Raw genomic sequence first — 19,371 nt, 5'->3', positions numbered from 1 at the left:
AGCATAAAAAAGGGTGCTTACAATCCTACTTGCCAACTTATATATAACCCTAGTGCAAAATGGAGAGGCTGTACTCTGCCCCATGTTAAATGTGGACCCTAGAGTTATAACCCCAAAATGGGCATTTGAAAGCATTGATGAACGTGTTTTGAAAATACACCTTTTGTTGTGTGACTGTGGTGGGAGATGCAAATCTACCTTGTGTTATATACATAGAGCTATTCCTCTCCCCAGCAGTGGTTGCTGTTTTGGGCTCTTAGCACCTCCTGGCTCTGGAGTTTTGATGAGTTTAATCCTTCCTGCTGTCCTTAAATTAGTCCTGATGACTTCTTCCTTTGACTTAAATCTTGGCCCTGGTAGACTCACCTGACAGCTCTTCTGTTATGCAGTGAGCATGGTAATGTCTCTAAGAAAAGACAGTTCTTCACTGTCTCTCTGCTATGAAACAGGCTCCTTCTGGCCCAGGCTAATGTGAACTATGCACACCCTGCCCTGCATAGGAAACTGTGGCATGTTATGTCAAAGCAGTATGTTCAGCAGAGCTAAATTTGTGCACATCCAAGATACTCTCAACTCCTCAGGTGCCGTGTACCCTGATAAATACTGCGTGGCCCATGGCTAACACTGCAGCAGGCAATACTGTCAATAATAGCTCAGAAGCTTGCATTCCTGTCAGCAGTGATTTACAGGGTGGTTTAGGCTCCTTCCAGAACAGATCAGCTAGCATGGGCTCTGGGCAGCTTCCCAGCAGCACAGCAAATGCTGCTAGAAGGAGAAGCTTGAGTCTGAAGTGGAGTATGAGCAGCTAAAATGTTAAACAGCAGGTTGTGTCAAAGTGCAAGCTTGTATTTTGGTCCTATTACATCATTCTCCTGTTGCTTCTGAACAGAAGACTTCACTTGTTGGCACATGGCTGCCTAGCTTTTGAGGGACTGACCCTTTGGATGTGGTTGTCTCCCTGTTTTGGAGGATCAAGTCAGACCCAGAAGATGCTGAGCACTTGTACCATGAAAGCACTGACAGACAGGGGTGAGGTGCATGCTCTCCAAAATTTAGCAGTCACTTCATTGTGGTGGTAATAGTGACATTCTGCTTTATGGATGGGAAACCTTGCCCAAATTGACCTTTAGGCCAGTAATACATAACCACCATCTCCATTACCTGGGGTATCTGTGGCCTTTCTAGATAACTTACTGGATTAAAACTTACTTTTGCAAGTTACTGATACAGGCACCATTAGTGGCACTAAGATTAAATGGCAGAATGTTCACTAGTACAGGATTTTAGCCTCTTGTTTTCTGGACTCTTTATTCCCAATAGGAGAAAGCATGTATGTGGCTGAAAAAGTAATGTGGTTACTAGCTGCCAATGAACATCAAACAGATAAGAAATGCAGAAAGCTCTAATATCTTTGTATTAGAATGGTGGATGTAATATGGTAAAACACATGAGTTTTCAAGAATGGAAGCACTTCAGGTCAATGTGCCTGAAGGCAGGTTGGTATCTTTCAGCTACATCAGCTGGTCCAGTGAAAGTTACTGCTTCTCCATAGGAGTTATTGTACCTCATATCTTTAGACCATCTTAGCTACAGCAACATCGCTATTAAACAAGATTTTGAAGGCCCGATTTTGTATTGCAACTGCAGGAATATGTCCACATGAGTCTTAACTTCAGTGTATTTCTTAATTTGGTCATCTATTTGTTTTGTCACAGCTGTGTAATAAACCCTTTCAGCAGTTTGGGGATGGGGGGAAATGAAAGTGATTGATTTCCATTTTATGAGCTTTATGGGATGTACTACTTAGAAGACTTGTCGTTAGCACGGTTTACTGGTATTTAGTGGAAGACTTAATTCCCTTACTCTAATGATTTGGAGAAATCTGTCTATGTAGAACTTAGAAAGTTATTATGGAAATGGCAGCATTATGAAATACTTTTATGTGGATGCAGCATCCACTGTTTGCTGACAGGGATGGTGTCATGTGGTTGATGGGGTACAATGGACAGTTGTTAACCACAACATGTACAAAGGAAAGATTTAGCTGAAGCCTTGGGGAGCAATGTGTTCCCAACATGTCTGTGGATGGGGCCTGGGGGAGTGGAATGAAAGAGGTGGAGGTTTTGAAAAGATGGAGAGACACTGGCAACACTGGGGGTTAACTCAAAGTTCATTGGGATGCTCCAGGGTGGTCAGAAATCACAAGGGTGATAGAATTGCATTCATTCCCTGCGCTGCTGAGGAAAGGAGCACTTGTCATTGCAGGAAGCAAAGCTGGTGTGTTGTAGGTACTCTATATGCCCATGATGATGAAACCAGACAAACTGGTGTGCCCACAAGGGTGGAAAAGTCTAGTGGCAGCTAATGCTTCAACCCAGCTCCTTGGTGCCTGAAAGCTGGGCTTGATGGCTCCCTTTCCATGAAGTGGGGACAGGAAGAGTAGTACTGCTGTCAAGCTGTGGGTCAAAATGACCTTGGAGAAATAAACAGTGTTGTGGTCTACTTCAGTGCCAAGCAGCTTGAAAGTATGCTGAATCCACCCGGGTTTCCATGGATGCATCCACTTGTGCCATCTGGTATCAAAGGAATGTGGGAATTTGCCTGTTATTTTGGGTCTGGTTTCACTTGGATATCCCCAAGGTCCAATGCCAGGTTGGACAGAACCTTGAGTGGTGTGGTCAAGTAAGAGATGCTCCTGCCCATGGCAGGGAGATCAGAACTGGAAGGTCTTAAGGTCCTTTCCAGCACAAACCAGTCTATGGCTTGGGTTGGAAAGTCTGTATGGCCAGCATACAAGCGGAGGCCTGAAAGCCTACAGCTGGCAATGCACTGAGCTCATGGTGCCTGCACTGGACTGCATCTGAGCTGTGACAGTGAGGGCAGATGAGAGTAAACTAGTAAATACCTTTCCCAGGCTTGAGGCCCTGGCTGATTCCAGTACACAGGCTTTCAAACCCACAAACCTTTGTGCTTGGGACAGGATTCCCACATAACCATCCCCATATAGATGAGTTGACTGGAGTATTGCTATTTCTTCTGGTTAGTGACAGGTGCTCAGCAAAATAAATCTAAGGGCTTGTTTTAATGTTTCTATTGAGAAGGTAGAGAAGAGAGTTGATTGGGTGTGTCTCTGAAGGTCTGTCATATTTCTTCTCAGATAGGATTAAAAGAGTTCAATCTGCAAACTCTATTTCCTCTGTCAAAAAGAGATAACCAATTCCACAGACTGAGGTTATTAATGATTGAGTGAGTGAATTTTATCCATCTCTTTATATCTTGGAAGGACACTTCACTGAAGCTGATTTTGATCACTTTGTAAGCAATGTCACCTTCAATAAATTCCTGCCTGACAATAGATAACCCAGTAACAAGCTGGAGGACAGCAGAGGTGATCTAAGACTTGGCATCTCTTGAACCTAGCTGCACCCCACTGTTGTTTTGGGGGGAATTTAGAACCATGTTGAGGGAATGAAGAAGAAAAAGCATTGTCCTGGAAGAAAGCCTTCTTCTAATTTGATTCAGAAAGATGTTTTTCCCCAAGACATGAGAATTGCATTAGTTATCATAATTTTTTCAAAAGGAAAAGGTGGGAGTGGTTTCACTTTTATCTTTCTGTCCTTTCCCAGCCTAGCCTGTAAAGCCTTGGCAAACATGTTGGCTATTTAGCTGAAGGATCCCATGTCTGCTCTTGTGAGCAATGTAAGACAACAGAGTCCTGCAGTACTTCACCTGCCGGCATCTGATGGCTGGGATATTGCAAACTTATCTCTCCTATCAATGATGTGCTGTTCCATCAGTGCCAAGCAAGAGGTATAGATGCTCCCTGGTGGGAAAATAGGCTGCTGGAGAAGCAAATGTATCTACTCTTAGCTCTATCTGCACTCATTGAATAAATGGTTGGTGTAAGCCTATTGTTTTAGGGAAGGCTCAAGGGCAACTCAAGTAGAAATTCAGAGTTCCAGGAACAGCATCTCCTTGTCCATATCCTTTCTGCACAATCTGCAGCTATTTTTGGAGGTTGTGGCAAGGTGGGGAGGGAGCCAGGGTGAGAAAACTGGCTGGTGCGGTTGAAGATTATTATTCCCTGTGGCTGCTCCGTCCTTCTGGACTGTGGCCACAGATTGTTCTTGCAGTTGCTGCAAGAAGCAGCTAAAGTCAGTTGCTGTGTCACTGTGGTTTGCAGGTATCTCAGTGTCTGCTGTGGTGACCACATCCTAAAGGTGAATGAAATACCCCCTGCCCCTACCAGGTTGCGTCAGAAGAGATGTTTGGGTCCATTTTGGGCAGAAATGCTTTCTCTGACCACCAGATTCACATTCTCACTGCGCTCTTCAGGAAGCACATTAATTCAGCCACTGTACAGGGTGAACTGATCTTTGCTGTTTACTTGCCAGCTGATGCACAGCAGGATTCAAGGAACAGTCCAAAGGATGGCATTGCCAAATGCAGTATGTCCTTATACTAAAAAACACACTTATTTTCCATTAGGTCGAGAGAGCTTCCAAGCCTTGGCAGATCAGGAAAGCAGTGCGGCAGTGGTAGGGAGAAAATGCAATTCTGGCTTTTACTTGATTTGTCTTTGCATCTTTTTGTCCCCAGAAGTTATCAGGAGTGAGGGTGGTGGCAGGACACTCTGCCCAGTGTGCTCTGTGCTTTCTGCCTTTGACTTTGAAGGAGGCTATTTTTACAAGAGGCATTCATGGGCTTTCATTGTAGTTAGGAGTCCGGACATAACCGTTGCATTCCTCCAGGCAGCCACTGTATATACCTGTGAGGATGGGGCCTCCTGGAGCTGCTGCTGATCAATAAGAACATCACATTCCTCTGTCCTCTTTCTAGGTGAACAAACAGCAGGTCAGCTGAAGGAAAGGGAAGCTAAGGGAATTGGAGAACTCCAGCCCCCATACTGCTGGAGAATGAGGGAAACAGTGGGCCACAATTCTCCATCTGGTGCCTTATCTGCTTGAGCCTTTGTGAAGAGCTGGCTCCTTAGTGGAGCAAAGCTACCTCTTAGTCTGCCTGCCCATGGCAGGGCTGGAGTGGAGGGTGTTTCCTAAGAGCATGAGATACATAGGACTGTCCACATTGCCAGGTTTGATGCCTGAGGACATGCAGCAGGTACCAGATAGACCTAGAGACTGGGGCTACATCCCCTGAATGTGGTGCCTTCTCACCCCACTGTACCACCACTCATTGAATGGAATCCCAGCCCAAGTGGAATCAGCAGGAGGTTTAGTGCCTGATAAGGACAGGTCTGGCATTGCTCCTTATAAATAGTTGGGTTTTTCCCAGAACAGGGAAAAATCAGTAAACCTGGATAGCTGGAGTGACATTTTTACCTAACCCTTTAGTAGAAGGGTGCCAAAGCTTGATGCTGGGCACGGCAGAGCTTTACCTGGACTGATTAGATGGTAGCTAGATTCTAAGTTACTGTTTTCATGGACACCAACTTTCTATATTGCTAAGAGTGATTTCTGCTACCCCAGATACTTTTCCTTGTCATCTCTGCTCACAGGTGAAGCTCCCCCATTAACAGTGGAAGTGCAGCCACATGAAGGGTTAGTGCTGTGCTCAGTCAAGGCAACTGAGGCAGCAGAGACCTGAGAGGTGCTGAGCATGGGGATGCTCCCAGGGCCTCTGGCTGGGAAGGAGGTAGGGAGAAGCATTGCAGGATGTGAAGGCTGCATGGCAGTGCTTCAGTGGCAGGGGAACGTTTGGGTAGAGGAATAAAGCTAACATGGTCAGACTTGGACAGGGAGCTGGCCATGTGCAAGGAATCAGTCAATACAAGCTGTTTGCTTTGATTGTTTCCCTGAATAACCACCCTAAGCTTCTAAAAGTCTCCTTTCCTCCTTTCCCACTGGCTACATGCACTTGTTTTTTGATTGATTGATGTTTATGTGTAGCTTTAAGGACTGTAATTAGTTAAGCTAATGACAATTTGTTGATGATTGTTGTGTTAAACAGTATTGTGGGGTCCCAACTTCAAGAGCTGCCTTACTCCCTTCAGAGAGGTCTTGGTCTGATTTTTGGGTGTGCTGAACACTTGAATAGAATCCTAGAATGGCTGGGTTGGAAGGTACCTTAACTCATCCAGTTCCAGCCCCCTGCCATATGCACATGTGGCACATTCCACTAGACCAGGTGTCTCCAAGCCCCATCCAGCCTGGCCTTGAATGCTGCCAGGAATGGGGCAGTCACACCTTCTCTGGATAACCTATGGCAGTTCCTCACCACCCTCAGAGGGAAGAACTTCCTTATATCCAACCTAAATCTCTCCTGTTTCAGTTTGAACCCATCACCCTTTGTACTATTGCTACAGTCCCCGACGAAAAGTCTCTCTCTGGCATACTTGTAGATCTCCTTCAGATACTGGAACAGCAGGGTTAAGGTGGCTCATCCGCTGAGCCAGCAATGTTTACACTGTGTGTGCTGCAGCAATGCCTGGTCCCATGCATCCCAAATTTGCTGTGTGCTGCCGCTCTCTCTTTCCATGCAGCTATAGGCAGGCCCTGGAGGAGAAGATGCTCAGCAGAAGCTGGCCCGTGTAGCATCCCTGCGGATGCAGCGGTACCGGGTTGGCGGCGATGGACACATCCCAATCTGTGGGTGGCCCGCGCCACAGAGCAGGAGTGTAGCGGATGTGCCGCCGTGTACCGGGACGGGGGGTGACAGCCGCAGCCCGGCGGCTTGCTGGGGCAGCTCGGGGCCGCCAGGCTGCGCTCTCGGTCCGGCCGCCGCTCCTGCCGCCCTCCCCGGGCTGGCGACCGGGGCTCGGGGCACGGCGGAGCGGGCGGTCCCGGGACGGCGGCGGTGGCACCATCGGCACCACCACCGGCACCTGCGGCTGCGGGGAGAGGCAGGGCTCGGCCGCCCGCTCGGCGCCCCTCGCCCGGCCCGGCATGACGCGGCGGCGACCCGGCGGCGGAGGGAGGTGGGTGCCGGTAGCCTTGGCCGCGCTCCTGGCCCTGCGAGGTGAGTGCTGCTCGGAGGGAGATGCGGTGCGGTACCCACGGACGGGGCATCGCCGTGGGGTCGGCGAAGGGGATGGGGCGGGCGGCCGCCCGCCCCATCCCCGTCGCCGACCCCACGGCGATGCCCCGTCCGCTGGGCCGGTTGGGAGCGAACCAAGTTTTGGTTGCGGTCCCACCGGTGATGCTCGGAAATGCGGCGGTGGGTGAGTGCTTTTTGCAGGCAGGCTTGGGGAAGGAGAGCCGCTCCGCTCGGTGCCTCGTTTCGCTGCTTCTTCCACTGCACCATCCTTCTTATACTAGTAGTCTATTTATTCTTGCGGTGCTGTGAAAGTTGCTTTAAGCCGGGCTTCATGTTGCCTGGGCCTAGCCCCTGTGATAAGCTCACCTAGGTGGGAAAGTCTGGGGCTGTCCTTCAGGCCCTGAGGCAGCCAGGGAACTTTGTGCAGAGATTCCTGGAGCCCTCTGTGTCCTCCTCTGTCTCCTAGGATTTAGCTGAAGTGCCTGCCCCATAGCATGTGAAGAGACCCAAACCACTCCATCCCTTCCCACCTCCAGAAGCCCTTCTGAAATAAGGTGTGTGCCCTGGTCCTCTGTGGGGAGAGAGAAACAAATGGCATGTGGCAGATGCTGCTAACATCACACAGTGCATTGCTGGAGAGCACCAGGAGGTGCTGTGATAGGGGCAACAGCAGGAATTACAAAGTGTAGAGTGTTCGGGCTCATCTGTTGATCAGGTGGCAATGCCTTCATTCAAGTCATGTCAAACTTCAGAGCAGGCCTGCTCAGCTATGTTTTACTGAGGTCTACAAGTTCTTAAGGTCTACCCATTTACGCAGAGGTCCACTAAGTGGTTTTGCTGAGGTACACAGCTCTGCTGCTGGGAAACTGGGAAATCTGCTGCAAGTGATCCCTCATTGAGCAGGAGGAGGGTAAGAAATGAGAGACTCTCCCACTAGAATACCAGAGATGTCTCAATAAAGCCTGGATTAAACTTCCTTGCAGTCTGTGTTTGGATGGAGATGCTGCTTGGGTAGATGTGCCTGGCTCTCACTGTCCTGTGAGGTGCATCAGTTACTTTCCCTCTGCCTAGGATCCACTGAGAAACAAGTTTTAGTATGGACAAGGACTTTCACATGTGTCTCAGCCCCAGAAGCACTCTGAGTTCTGTCCTCAGAGCACATTTGTGAATCTGATTTGCATCCATTAACTGGAAACGGAACCTGCTGATTTCAAAGAGATGAATTATGGAAACAAATAGTTTGTTAGCATTAATGGAAAGAAATAATCTGAGCTGTTCCATATTTCATCTTATTTGTTCACTTTTTATGTACTTTTCCCTGTTAGGAAAGTGAGTTCAATGAGTTTGAGTTTCTCAATGCTACAGTTTGTCTGCAGACATTGCAAAGGTGTAACTGTCTAGAGAGTTAGTGTGCCTACTGCATTGAGAGGCATGTAAGTGATGAAGTGTTGGTGTGATATCTCTGCAAAAACATATAACACTAATCAGCTTTCAGGTTAAAACTAAAGGGGCATTTTATTATTTCTTTAGGCAAAAAGATTGATTCCATGTTTTATTTCTTAGGTTTGGTTAAGGGCATGCAGGGACAATGACAATGAACTAGCACAGAAACATACTTTCCATGAAATGTTTAAGTGCAATAGTGTAATGCTTTTCCTTGCCCTTCAGGGTTTCAAAATCACCTGAATGAACCACTTGTGTCTCAAGTTTGGGGGTTTATTTTCCTTTTTGCCTTAGGAAAAGTCTTTAGAAGACTGTGGTAGATGAAAATAGCTGCAGTGCACAGTTACTCCTGTGTTACATGGTACGGCTGTCTCATTGGTGGTTCTTGAATTAGGAAAGAAAACCCGGATAAAGTATAAGGAACTCATGAAAGCTGAAATCAGATCAGGATAGCTTTTCCTAAACACCACTTGCAGAAGGCCAGTAAGTGTATTTCTGTTCTGGGTTGCCAAGTCTGTTTAGGAAGAGTGATTTTATTCCCTTTTGTGAGGCTTTAGACTGGTTCAGAGGATAGAGAAGAAAAAAGATGGGATCATATCCAAAGTGGCACATAAGTGAAAGGTGAAAGGTTGAAAAGTTAAAGGATCAGAAACTGTAAGAGTGTATAATCAGAACAAATACTTGATGGGAAACAAATGAGAAGTGGTGGGGAAAAATTGTTCCTGGAGGTTGTTTCATCATTCTCACACTTCCTGCCTATGACAAAATACAGTCAGGCTTTGTAGTGAAATGTCAATCAAACATTATAGACTCATCTTCTTCCTTCGCTTTGCAATTTGTAGAATAGCAGCGATTCTCTTTAACCGTCTGCTTTCTCCAGGACTGTAATACCCACAGTGCATGCTTCTGGGGCAGGGGCAGCCTCTGTGTTTTCCCTCTAAAGCATTATGAAAGTAATAACTTAGAGGAAATAACATTTTTTCAGGCTCCCTAGAGAAGTTTAAGGAAAGATAGGAGGGAATTCTGTTTAGAGCTTGGAAACCAAACCTGCGATTGCAAATCAATCTTGTTCTGTGGCCAGAAATAGCATGCTGCAAATTGTTAAATGTGTTAGAAATCACACATTGGGTACAGCTAAACTGCAGAACCGACTTTAGCTGCATGGTGTTTGCATCCTGTGATGTAGTACTGCAACAGGTGAGATGTTGGTGTGCTACAGTCGCTGCAGCAAGGTGAGGGTAGGAGCTGTGTATGCCTGGAGGTAGTGCATCAGTGCAACAGCAGGGCTGCACATTACACACTCATTTCCTAGTCCTCACCTGAAGTCACCCTCCTGCCAGTCAGGGGTTATCACAGTTGAAACTGAGCAGCTTTGGCCTTGCAGCACCCTTGTGCTAGCTCAGGTATCCTTCCCAGCCCTGTACCAGGTCCTCAGCTCTAACAAAGGAGGACTCTGGCAATCCCTTCCTCTTCCATACTTATGCTTTCCTTATTTTGTTTTCTTTCCTTGGAACAGATTGCCATTTGTGTCAAGCTGTGTGGTTTTGTGACGTGTAGATAAATCATTTTGCTCAAGACCTGACCTTGGTCCTCAGCAGTAGGCACAGATGCATTAACTACTTCTTGCACCTCTGAAGTGGCCATCCTTTCCTTAGTTTGGGAGCTGATTCTTTCCCTGGTTTTGATGTATTGCTTAAGCTCCAGTTTCCTTTTGTAAGATTCTCTTCTCCAAGGGACCTCAAAGTGCCTCGAGAACAGCTATATTTAGCTGCTCAGTAGTAATATGGACATACAAAATATGGTGTAAACAACTTGTTAAGAAACTTAGAAATCATTTTTCTACCTCCAGTGGGGAGATGTGTTATTATTATTATACCTATAATAGAGATGGAGAAAGTGAGGCTCAGAGAGGCTTTGTGACCTACTGAAGGTCAGCAGATGCTGATAGTAGCCTTGAGTGTCTTGGTCCAAACTCCAACCACAGGAGAATGCTTGAATTTATGCAGAGGGCTAAGCAATACTGTAATGGTACTCTTTAGGGATGTTCACTACTAAATTGTGGTGAGTCATCTATATTTAGCAGGATGCTACTATCATTGTGCTTTTTAAGTAAAGTGCTTTTAACACAGTTTATTTCAAGGAGAAGTGCATGCACTGAAAACATGTTCTTTGTAGTTTTCTCCTTGTGGAGCCTTAATGCTGTCTTTCCCCTTTGTAAATGTTCAGAGAGAAATTTAGCTCCTGGTTGTTTAACAGACAGTAGTGTAACAAAGACAGTTCCCTGGTTAATACTACCTTGTGTTTGCACAGTCATTTGCACACATTAACTAACTGAGAGTCTCTGAACTTTCCTTTGTGGGGGCAGTCAGTTTGATTTCTAGCATGGGAAACTGAAGAGTACAGAGGTGAAAGGATTTGCTGTCAGGTGAACATCTGTCCAGCCTCTCCTTTAGAGAAGTCACAGTTACAGGGCTCCTGGTCATATGCCACCCACTTCTCTCACTGAAATGCTTCATGTTTTATGCACCAGGGAGAAAGCACAATATTATTAAGTATGCACAGTGAACTGTTGTGGTTTTGGGTTATTTTTTCCTCTTAAATGTTTAAATCTCTTTGGTTTTGGAGGTCACTTGTGTCCCTTATGGCTCCTGCTTTTCTTTTATTGCTTGAGCTGGGGTGAGGACAAATGCTCTATTTCATCAGGGTTGAGGGATTTGGCTTCATTCTGAATGGAAATAGAGGTTGGATGCTTTGGTTTTGAAAGGAATTCTTTTTGAGAGAAATTCCATCTTAGGACAACCAATATTGTGTTTTCTTGTGGAACTGTATTATTGCAAAACAAGAAAATACCATAGACAAAAAGGTACTTCAGGGTGTTGTGGTTTAACCCCAGCTGACAGCTAAGTACCACGCAGGTTACTCATTGCCATCACCAATGGGATGGGGAGGAGAACTTGAAAACAAAGGTAAAAGCTTTGGGTTGATATAAGAAAAGCTTAACAATTAAAATCCAATTTGGTACCAAGAATAATTAAATGGCAAACAACAACAAAAAAAGAGATAAAACACCGCTTCCTCCCACCTGAAACAACAGTGATGTACAATGCAATAGCTCACTGCCCACCAACCAATATCCAGCCTGTGCCTGAGCAGTCAACAGAGCCTTCCAGCTACTTCCCCCCAGTTTCTATACTGGGCATGATGTTCTCTGGTATGGAATATCCTTTTGGCTAGTTTGGATCAGCTGTCCTGACCATGCTTCCTCACAGCTTCTGCCAGTGAGGAGGTGCACAAGAGCACGAGAGACTGGAAAGTCCTTGATCAGGGTAAATGCTACTTAGCAACAACTAAAACATCAGTGTGTTATCAGCATTGTTCTCAGACTAAAGCCAAAACACAGCACTGCACCAGCTATTGGGAAGAAAATTAACTCTGTCCCAGCTGAAACCAGGACAATGCAAGAAGCCGAAACTTTTCAACCCAAAGATGACTAAGTTGGATGCTTCTGTATTTCTGACCATTTCCCCCTGTTTTTCTTTTGAAACACAGTTATGATTTTATAAAACATCCCATGTTTGATAAAGTTTGGGTTATTGGAAGTATCTACAGTAAAATTCTTAGTGATTGCTGTGTATTTCTATGGGTCATTCAAAGACAGTGATAAAAACCAACTTGCAGCAACTTGTAATATCTGTGCACAGTCTCTGCCCATTATTTTTGCCACCTTGACGCATATATACAAACACTAGATATGTGTGTGGCATTTCCTGTGTCATTTACCTTATTCAATGCTGTTTACACCAGAAGAAGCAGAATACAGTGTACAAACTAAGACAAGTTTCTGTTTAATAAATACAACCTCTTTGTTAATCTTTGCTTCCCCTTCTGGAGCAGTTGCTGGAGAAGTTGGAACAGGACTAGTAGATCGAGCTCAGCCTATTATTGGTACATATGCAGGGCTCCTCCTGGCAGCACAGCAGTACTGGTGCCTTTGTGTATTTGCACAATGTTAATTTCCAGTATAATTTTGGCATTAGATTAATCAGATTGCTTACTTAAGGGTAAAAACTTGTGCTGTTTTTTTTTCTCCTTATAACTCAACCTCCTATGAGAACATGAGCTAGGTTGGGTTTCACAAGCAACAGCTGGAGAAAGCTGATGTGAACTCCATTTTGTCACATCTGGGCTTGGTTTTACTTGATGCTGAAGACAGGAATGTCATGTTGGGGGAAGGACACACTGTTTGCAATGTGTGGTGCATTCCTGCAGTGGCCTGTCTGGGCACTGCTAGGCCGGGTCAGACTGCTGGCCTGGGGTAGCATGGCTGATGCTGGATAAACATAAAATGAACTAAGCCATATGTATTGCTGCCACCAACACAGAGTGAATAAAATGTCCATCCTTTCTCCTTTCCTCAGGGAATCCCCCTCTGCTTGCAAAGCACCTGATGCAAAAGTTCCCTTTCTGGGAAAACTTGTGGGGTTTCAGAGCCCCCTCTTTGGTTAATGGTGTGTGTGTGTGTGTATGCAGTCCCCCTGGGCACCCAGAACTCAGCCTCCCAAACAGCATGGGCTGTGGGTGAGCTCTCCCAGGCCCAGCTCTTCCCATGCCTGGCATATTAACAGTGTCTGCCAGGAACAAGTGGGTTGGTACAACTTCTCTGCATGTCCAGTTGGGAGATTACTTCCTAATCCTTGTTAATTAGAAGTTGGCTAATGCCTGGAAGCATGAGGGTGTAGTGGTGCTATGCTTCTTTCTTTTCCTTCATTCTACCTGCTTTATCGATGGATGTTCCCAGTATCCTTATAAATACACAAGCCTCAGACCTCTGCTGAGCTCTTGACTTTACAAATACATGGACTAATCATTCTTCACTATTAATTATAAGCTGTGTTTAGAATAAGCAGAAAAAGTGAAAACAGAAAAGGAAAGGGAAATCGTAATAGTTTCCTTATGTCTGCTCACATTTTGTGCTCTTCAGCTGTATTGAACAACCTTTTGTCTTTCTCTTAAACTCCAAACCAACAATAATGAAAAACCTCCACAAAATCCAATACTACCCCCAAAAAAAGATCACCAAAACCCACAGACTAAACCAACCAAACAAAACCCCATAGAAGCTCCTGTTTCACTTTGTGCCCATTTGATAACTTCTTTCCACCTAGCTCCTCTCCAGATTAAATTGTCCCAGTTTTAATTGTGCTTGACCAGTAAGTGCTCTTGACTGGTGATGGATGAAACCTTTCTGTGCATTCCCTATCTTCAGGTGTGCAGCCCAGAAGTAACTGCAGCAGTCCCTACCTGTCAGTGTTCCCACTGGCATTTGACTAATTCCAGCATCCTTTCCAGCCTCCACCTTTAGACATCCTAACAGCTTGCATGCTTTTTGACCACTGTTGCACATTGAACAGATGTTTTCATTGAGCCGTTCACAGTGATACCAAGATCTTTTCCTCAAGTGATTACATCTGAATTAGAAGCCCCATGGTATATATGAGTAGTTCAGATTATTTTCTCAAGTTCTTATTACTATCTGTTTGGCAATGTTGAATTTCATCAGGCATTATGCTGCCCGCTTGCCGAGTTTTGTCAGATCCCTTGGAAGTCTCCCTCAATCTTCTTTTGTCTCAGCCAGCCCAAATCACTTTTCCAGCCCCCTGTCTCTCTTCCAGATATTAAGGAATAGATTAAACCACCCCAGAGCTGGTATGAAACCTGGAGATAATCTCTTGTAATTGGGGCCAGAGTGAGGGCAGGGGGAGAGGGCCTCCCATGCCTCTGAGCCTGGGCACTGAGCTGTGGGGCAGCAGCTCTGGACTCAGTCTGAATCCAAGTGGCATGTACACCATTTAGGGGAGAGGAATAGGGAAAAGGGGAACCCCACTCCAGGCAATTGGGGATGAGGCTGGCACTGAACTGGCATCCTCCTCAGAATGGTTTCACAGATACACTTGGAAGTGACTGAAAATGAATCACTTAATCCTGCCCTTCCCCGAATTTGAGTGGATTGAAAGGCCACAAGTTCCTCTGAGCAGAGACCAAGCTGGTTTGTCTCCTTTTGTGTACTTTTAGGGGCTTAAAGAGTTTGACTTAACCATTCCCTACTGCAGTGCCAGGTTACCTTGTGCACTCTCTCAGGGAAAGCATTGCGAACTTGAAGAACCCTCTGACTTAGCAAAAGCTTGCACATCTTTGCTGGCAGCACAGCCACTTAAGAAATGCCATTCCCCTACTGTTCAGCGCTTCTGGACGTGTCCTTTGAATGCATTGAAATGGTTGTTTGTTTTTTTGACTTCTGCAATTTGCCATTCAGTTTTGTTCTTGGCCCTGTTAGCTACCATCTTATGAAACAAATGCTCAGATTGAATGACTTCTTGCTCTTTCTGTTTGACCGTACAATGTGCTTCTTGCTTCTCCGCAGTTCTTTTGTTTAGGGGAACCAAGTACCTTTTCAGCAACAATGCCAAGACCACTTCAACACCACCACCATATAGAGTATAGCAGCTGTAATCCCCTTGCTTTTGGGGTTAAGTTGTTCTGACCGATTTTTGCTTATAATTGTCTTTTATAATGTTTAAGAGGCATGATGCAAAGTTCAGCTACTATTTTTCTCACAGCGATGTTAGATTTGATTATGTGCGGTCATCATCACTTTGTAACTCAGATTGCTCCTTGCATCAGTTGCAGTGTTTTAGCTTCTGAGTGCCCTGGGACTCGCTGTTCCAAGCTTTACCTATGCTCTTTAAGATGCTGCAGAACTGTAACCTGCTGTGACACTTAGCTAATTCCTGCCCACATTGCTGAAGTCACTGGTTTTTGCTGTTTGTTTTGACTTTGTTGTTCCTTTGCTCTCATTACATGCTGTGTAGTAGATGTTCCCTTTCCTGATCAGGAGGATGCTGGTAAATCCAGGTTGCTGTAGCGAGATTTGGTTTTTAGTTAACCTTTCTCCCTCTTCAGCCTTGGCTATCTACATGGGATCTGTGCATTACTCATCTTGCAGTTTGATGTCTCTGCCTCTTTGCCTGCATTGGGTTTGGTCTGTGGTGAATTCCGTAGCTGTGGGCCCAAGGACTGAAAGACATGTTGGATGCTTTAACTGTTAACATAGCATTTCATCCCTTTCCTGCACTGTATAAAGCAGCTATTGTATTCTGTAGGGAATAGCTTGCTGCAGGCTTCAGCTTCAAACCTGAAGTACTCCTTGGAGCCTTTTGCTCCAGCTTCACACCTCTGCCTCTAACCTGTGTTCTCATCAGCATCAGCTACACTCTGAGATGTTTGGGTTTGAAGTGATAGCTCAGAAAATAGCCATGCTTCTCAGTTAAAAGGTCCCTGGGTGCTCCTGCAGGGAATGCTCTGCATCCCTGTGCATTGCTTGCTCTGCTGCCTGAGATGGGGAGGCTTGAATCTCCCTGTGATGCTTGGGGAAGGAGAGAGGGGTGGGTGGCAGACCCCGTTGTTTCAGTGAAGCCCTGTGAGAGAAGGTGTCAGAGTGCTTTTGGATGCTGCTGGGCTTGTGTGGACTCTGGGGCTACTGCCATAGCTGAGCATGTTTGAACTTTGCTGTCTGATGGGATGTGATGTTGGAATGTCTGTTTTAGTTGCGGAGCTGCTAAGCTGCAAGCCTGCCTTGTATTTGGAGCTAGTGGCTCAGAGAGGTTGACAGGACCTTGGCTACTTGGCAGAGGAACAGAATAGCCTCAGTCTGCCTGCAGAATGGCCATGTCCTTGGCTTGTCAAGGGCAGCCTTTCCTTTTGCTCCTGAAACAGCTGGTGTGCCCTGGGCCCCTATTATGGGACTCATCCACAATCAGCGCCTCTGCACTGAAAACGCCTTGGACACAGAGCACAGGCTTGTGTTTCTCAGCTGCATGGCGTTGCAGCGAGGCTGTGTTTTGCTTGTTCTTTGGGGAATGCTCCATGTAGCTTTTTTTGCATAGTCTCATCTGTTCTTGCTGCTCTTGTCCCTATTCCCAGTGGCTGCTTCTTTTGTTTCTGTAAGACTGCATTTTGGCTGCCACATTGACAGCAGTTTTCTATTTATCCACAGAATAGCTATAACACATTCTTCCCCCAACCCACCCCGGTCCCCATCCTCCAGCCCTTTTTCATTACCCCTTACCTCCTTCAACCTCCCTGGTTGCTCCAGCCTGGAGCCAGAGGTCTGAAGTGGAAGGGATCGCTTCAGGTGAAGGGATGAGGGGGAGCTGCAGCATCCTGCAGCCACCGGCTTGTGTTGCATCCTAATTGCAAATAGCCCTTCCGGCGTCAGCAGTTTGTGGGAATAATTGACAGGAGGTGCCGGCGAGGTGCTGAGTCAGAGCGAGGTGTGCTTGCCAAGGCACTGCAGCAGAAGGAGCCCGCTGGCCCCGTGTGGAGAGAAGCCAATGGATGGTGGGTTTCCTAGCTGCCTTTTGGGCCTCTTTCTTACCTCTTTCTGAAGCTGCAATTCAGCAGCAGTGATGCTGTGCAGGGAAGGGAAAAACAGGGAGGATATGAGGGAGCTCTTTCTTTTTACTTCTTCCTTGTTTTGGCTGTGAGCAGTAAGGGTTAGAGGATGTGGGCTCCATTCCCACCTGCTGCCACTGTCTCTGTGCTGCCATTTGCATGCTCTGAGCGAGTAGAAGGGGTAGAAAACACATAAAAGGGATTGTCGGGAACAAGTGAGTGCCCCTAGTGACAGATGGGTGAGGAAAAGGAGCTAGTGACAGCCTCAGCCAAGCAACTGAGGGATAGCTGAGAAAGCCAAAAAAGCTGCAGAATAAAATGAGTGAAGAGGTGTTTTGGCTTGTCCTTCCTGCGGGTTGCTTCTGCTGCAGTGTCCTACTGTTTGTTTGGGAGTTTGAAATTACTTGTTTGACATGCAGGAAGATGAGTGCTTGTCCTATATAGATCTAGCACCTTATGGACCTCTAGGTCAGGCTCGTGACAGCTTTGCCATTTACTCCTGACCTTCCTGAGTGTGGCTAGCATCAATGCTTATGCCAGAGCTGAATCTGTCCCAGAGACCTGGATCCTTTCCTTGCTCCAGGGTGACTTCAGATGTCTTTTTCTCCCTCTCTTGCAGCACAGAATGCAATTCTCCTGCCTCAGAAACAGTCAGTAATTGTTAGCACAGTGATCTAAATATATATGTCTGTGTGCTGGCTTTGTAGGAAGGGTATATTATTTTTGCTTTGAGTAACCACTTCGTAGAAGATGAGGACCATGAAGAAAGATGCCCACATATTTCTCAGAAACCTTTTGTATCCATGCACCACCTCCCTGTGTTTCTAATGCTTGGTATAATCTTCCTCTCCACTGACTTTGTGTTATCTACAGCATCATGAAGCTGATGGGGAAAACTGAGGCCCAGAGATGCAGGATTCTTATTGCCACCGTGGGGCTGGAGCCTGCATCTCCAAGACTACCAGCCTGCACCTTCTCTGTGGAAGCTGAGGCAGTTTAGCCTGCTTGAATACCTTTCCTTCCAGAGTCTTCATGGCAGTGGTTCCTGGATGGGTATTTACTTTGAGTCTTCAATGAAAATCTGCAGTGATTAAATTCAATGCTGTTCTTCTCTCATCCTTGCCTTAGCCACCTCCACAATGAAAGTCATGTATAGGATCCCCAGGTGGTGGCCCTGGGGAGAGAACTGTGTGCAGGATGTCTGTCCTTGCCTCCGGCTTGCTGCCTGTTCTGTTGCTGCTACTGGGTGCAGTCTGGGAAGCTGGTGGCAATCGTATAATCACAGAATGGTTTAGGTTGGAAAGGACCTTAAGATCATCCAGTTCCAACCCCCTGCCATGGGCAAGGACACCTTCCACTAGAGCAGGCTGCTCTAAGGCCTGTCCAACCTGGCCTTGAACACTACCAGGGGTGGAGAATTCACAACTTCCTTTGGCAACCTGTGTGCCAGTTTCTCACCATTCTAACCTGAACATCCCCTGTTTCAGCTTGGAAAAGTCAATCTTTGACCATCTGTGGCTTGAGGATGTTTTGGAGGAAGCCTTGCCCCACTGGGTTCTGCTGTGATATCAGTTGGGGATAGTTCAGTGCTTTGCTTGGCTTGTTTTGAGAGCTGCAGGACAGCCTGCTGCATGACTGGTCTGCTTTCAGTTTGTGTTTCTGTGTGAGCCTTGCCATGCATGGTCTGCATGGGCACTGCTTCATTGCCCAAAGGGGTGTTAGTCTCCATCTGTCTGAATGCAGCCCTTCCTCCTCATCCATTCTCTGACAATGCTGTGTCTTCACTCTGCCAAAGGAAAAATAGTGTTGTCTGTTACAACTGGGACTTGATAAGGTACTTATGGGAATTGAGCACTCAATTCCCTTGGGTTCCTTTAAACAGCCTAGATGAGGTGGATCTAAGCAAGGGGAGGAAGCAGTCTTGTCAGTAGTGCCATGGGTATTCTCACAGTGTTTGGTATAGCAAATGCTGCAGTAAAGCTTATTTGGCTTTTAAGGTCTGTGGGTCAGGAGCTAGGACCAGAGGCTTCAAGAGGTCTGTGATGCCAGCTTGCCTCCTCTGGCAGTACTTTTGAAGTACTGATAAGTGCAGTGGAAATACTAGTGTGTAATAACAATTTATGTAAAGACTGTGCTGTGGCTTGATAAATGCACCTGATGTCCACTGCGCCAAGGACTAAGCCTGCTATGAGTCAGTCAGGATGATGAAGCTCTACAAAACCAACTTTTCCTTTCACTTCCAAAGAGTAAAGATGTATATGGATGATAAAGTGTAGCCTTTAATTGCAACCTTTGCACCAGCAGAGACAGCATTCGCTCTGGAGACAATGGAGAGCTTACTTTGACAACTGAAAGAACCTGTTTTTCCTTGCTCTTCCTCCATAACCAAATAACCAGAGTTTGCATCAGTTTTCCACAGAGAAATTCAGTTGCAATTATCATAGTTCTAACTAAAAGAAAACAAATATGGTGTAAAAAGATATA

At 46.1% G+C, this 19,371-nt stretch overlaps 1 protein-coding gene across 3 annotated transcripts in view; it reads left to right on the top strand.

Moving 5' to 3' along the window:
- The first annotated feature begins 6,796 nt into the window (after window positions 1–6,796).
- The window catches only part of IGSF11 (immunoglobulin superfamily member 11), a 104,349-nt gene continuing 91,774 nt past the window's right edge, over window positions 6,797–19,371 (top strand). The window contains exon 1 of one of the 3 annotated variants that reach the window (XM_034060152.1): window positions 6,797–6,975. In XM_034060152.1, coding sequence (XP_033916043.1) covers window positions 6,903–6,975 — 73 coding nt within the window. In that variant the 5' untranslated portion in view covers window positions 6,797–6,902. Of the gene's footprint in view, window positions 6,976–16,777; window positions 16,834–19,371 lie in introns of those variants that run through there. The other 2 variants (XM_034060150.1, XM_034060151.1) reach the window with 2 other exon arrangements.

Source organism: Melopsittacus undulatus, chromosome 2 (assembly GCF_012275295.1).
Source record: "Melopsittacus undulatus isolate bMelUnd1 chromosome 2, bMelUnd1.mat.Z, whole genome shotgun sequence".
Classification (NCBI taxonomy): Eukaryota; Metazoa; Chordata; class Aves; order Psittaciformes; family Psittaculidae; genus Melopsittacus; species Melopsittacus undulatus.
This window is presented reverse-complemented; position numbering and strand designations above follow the sequence as displayed.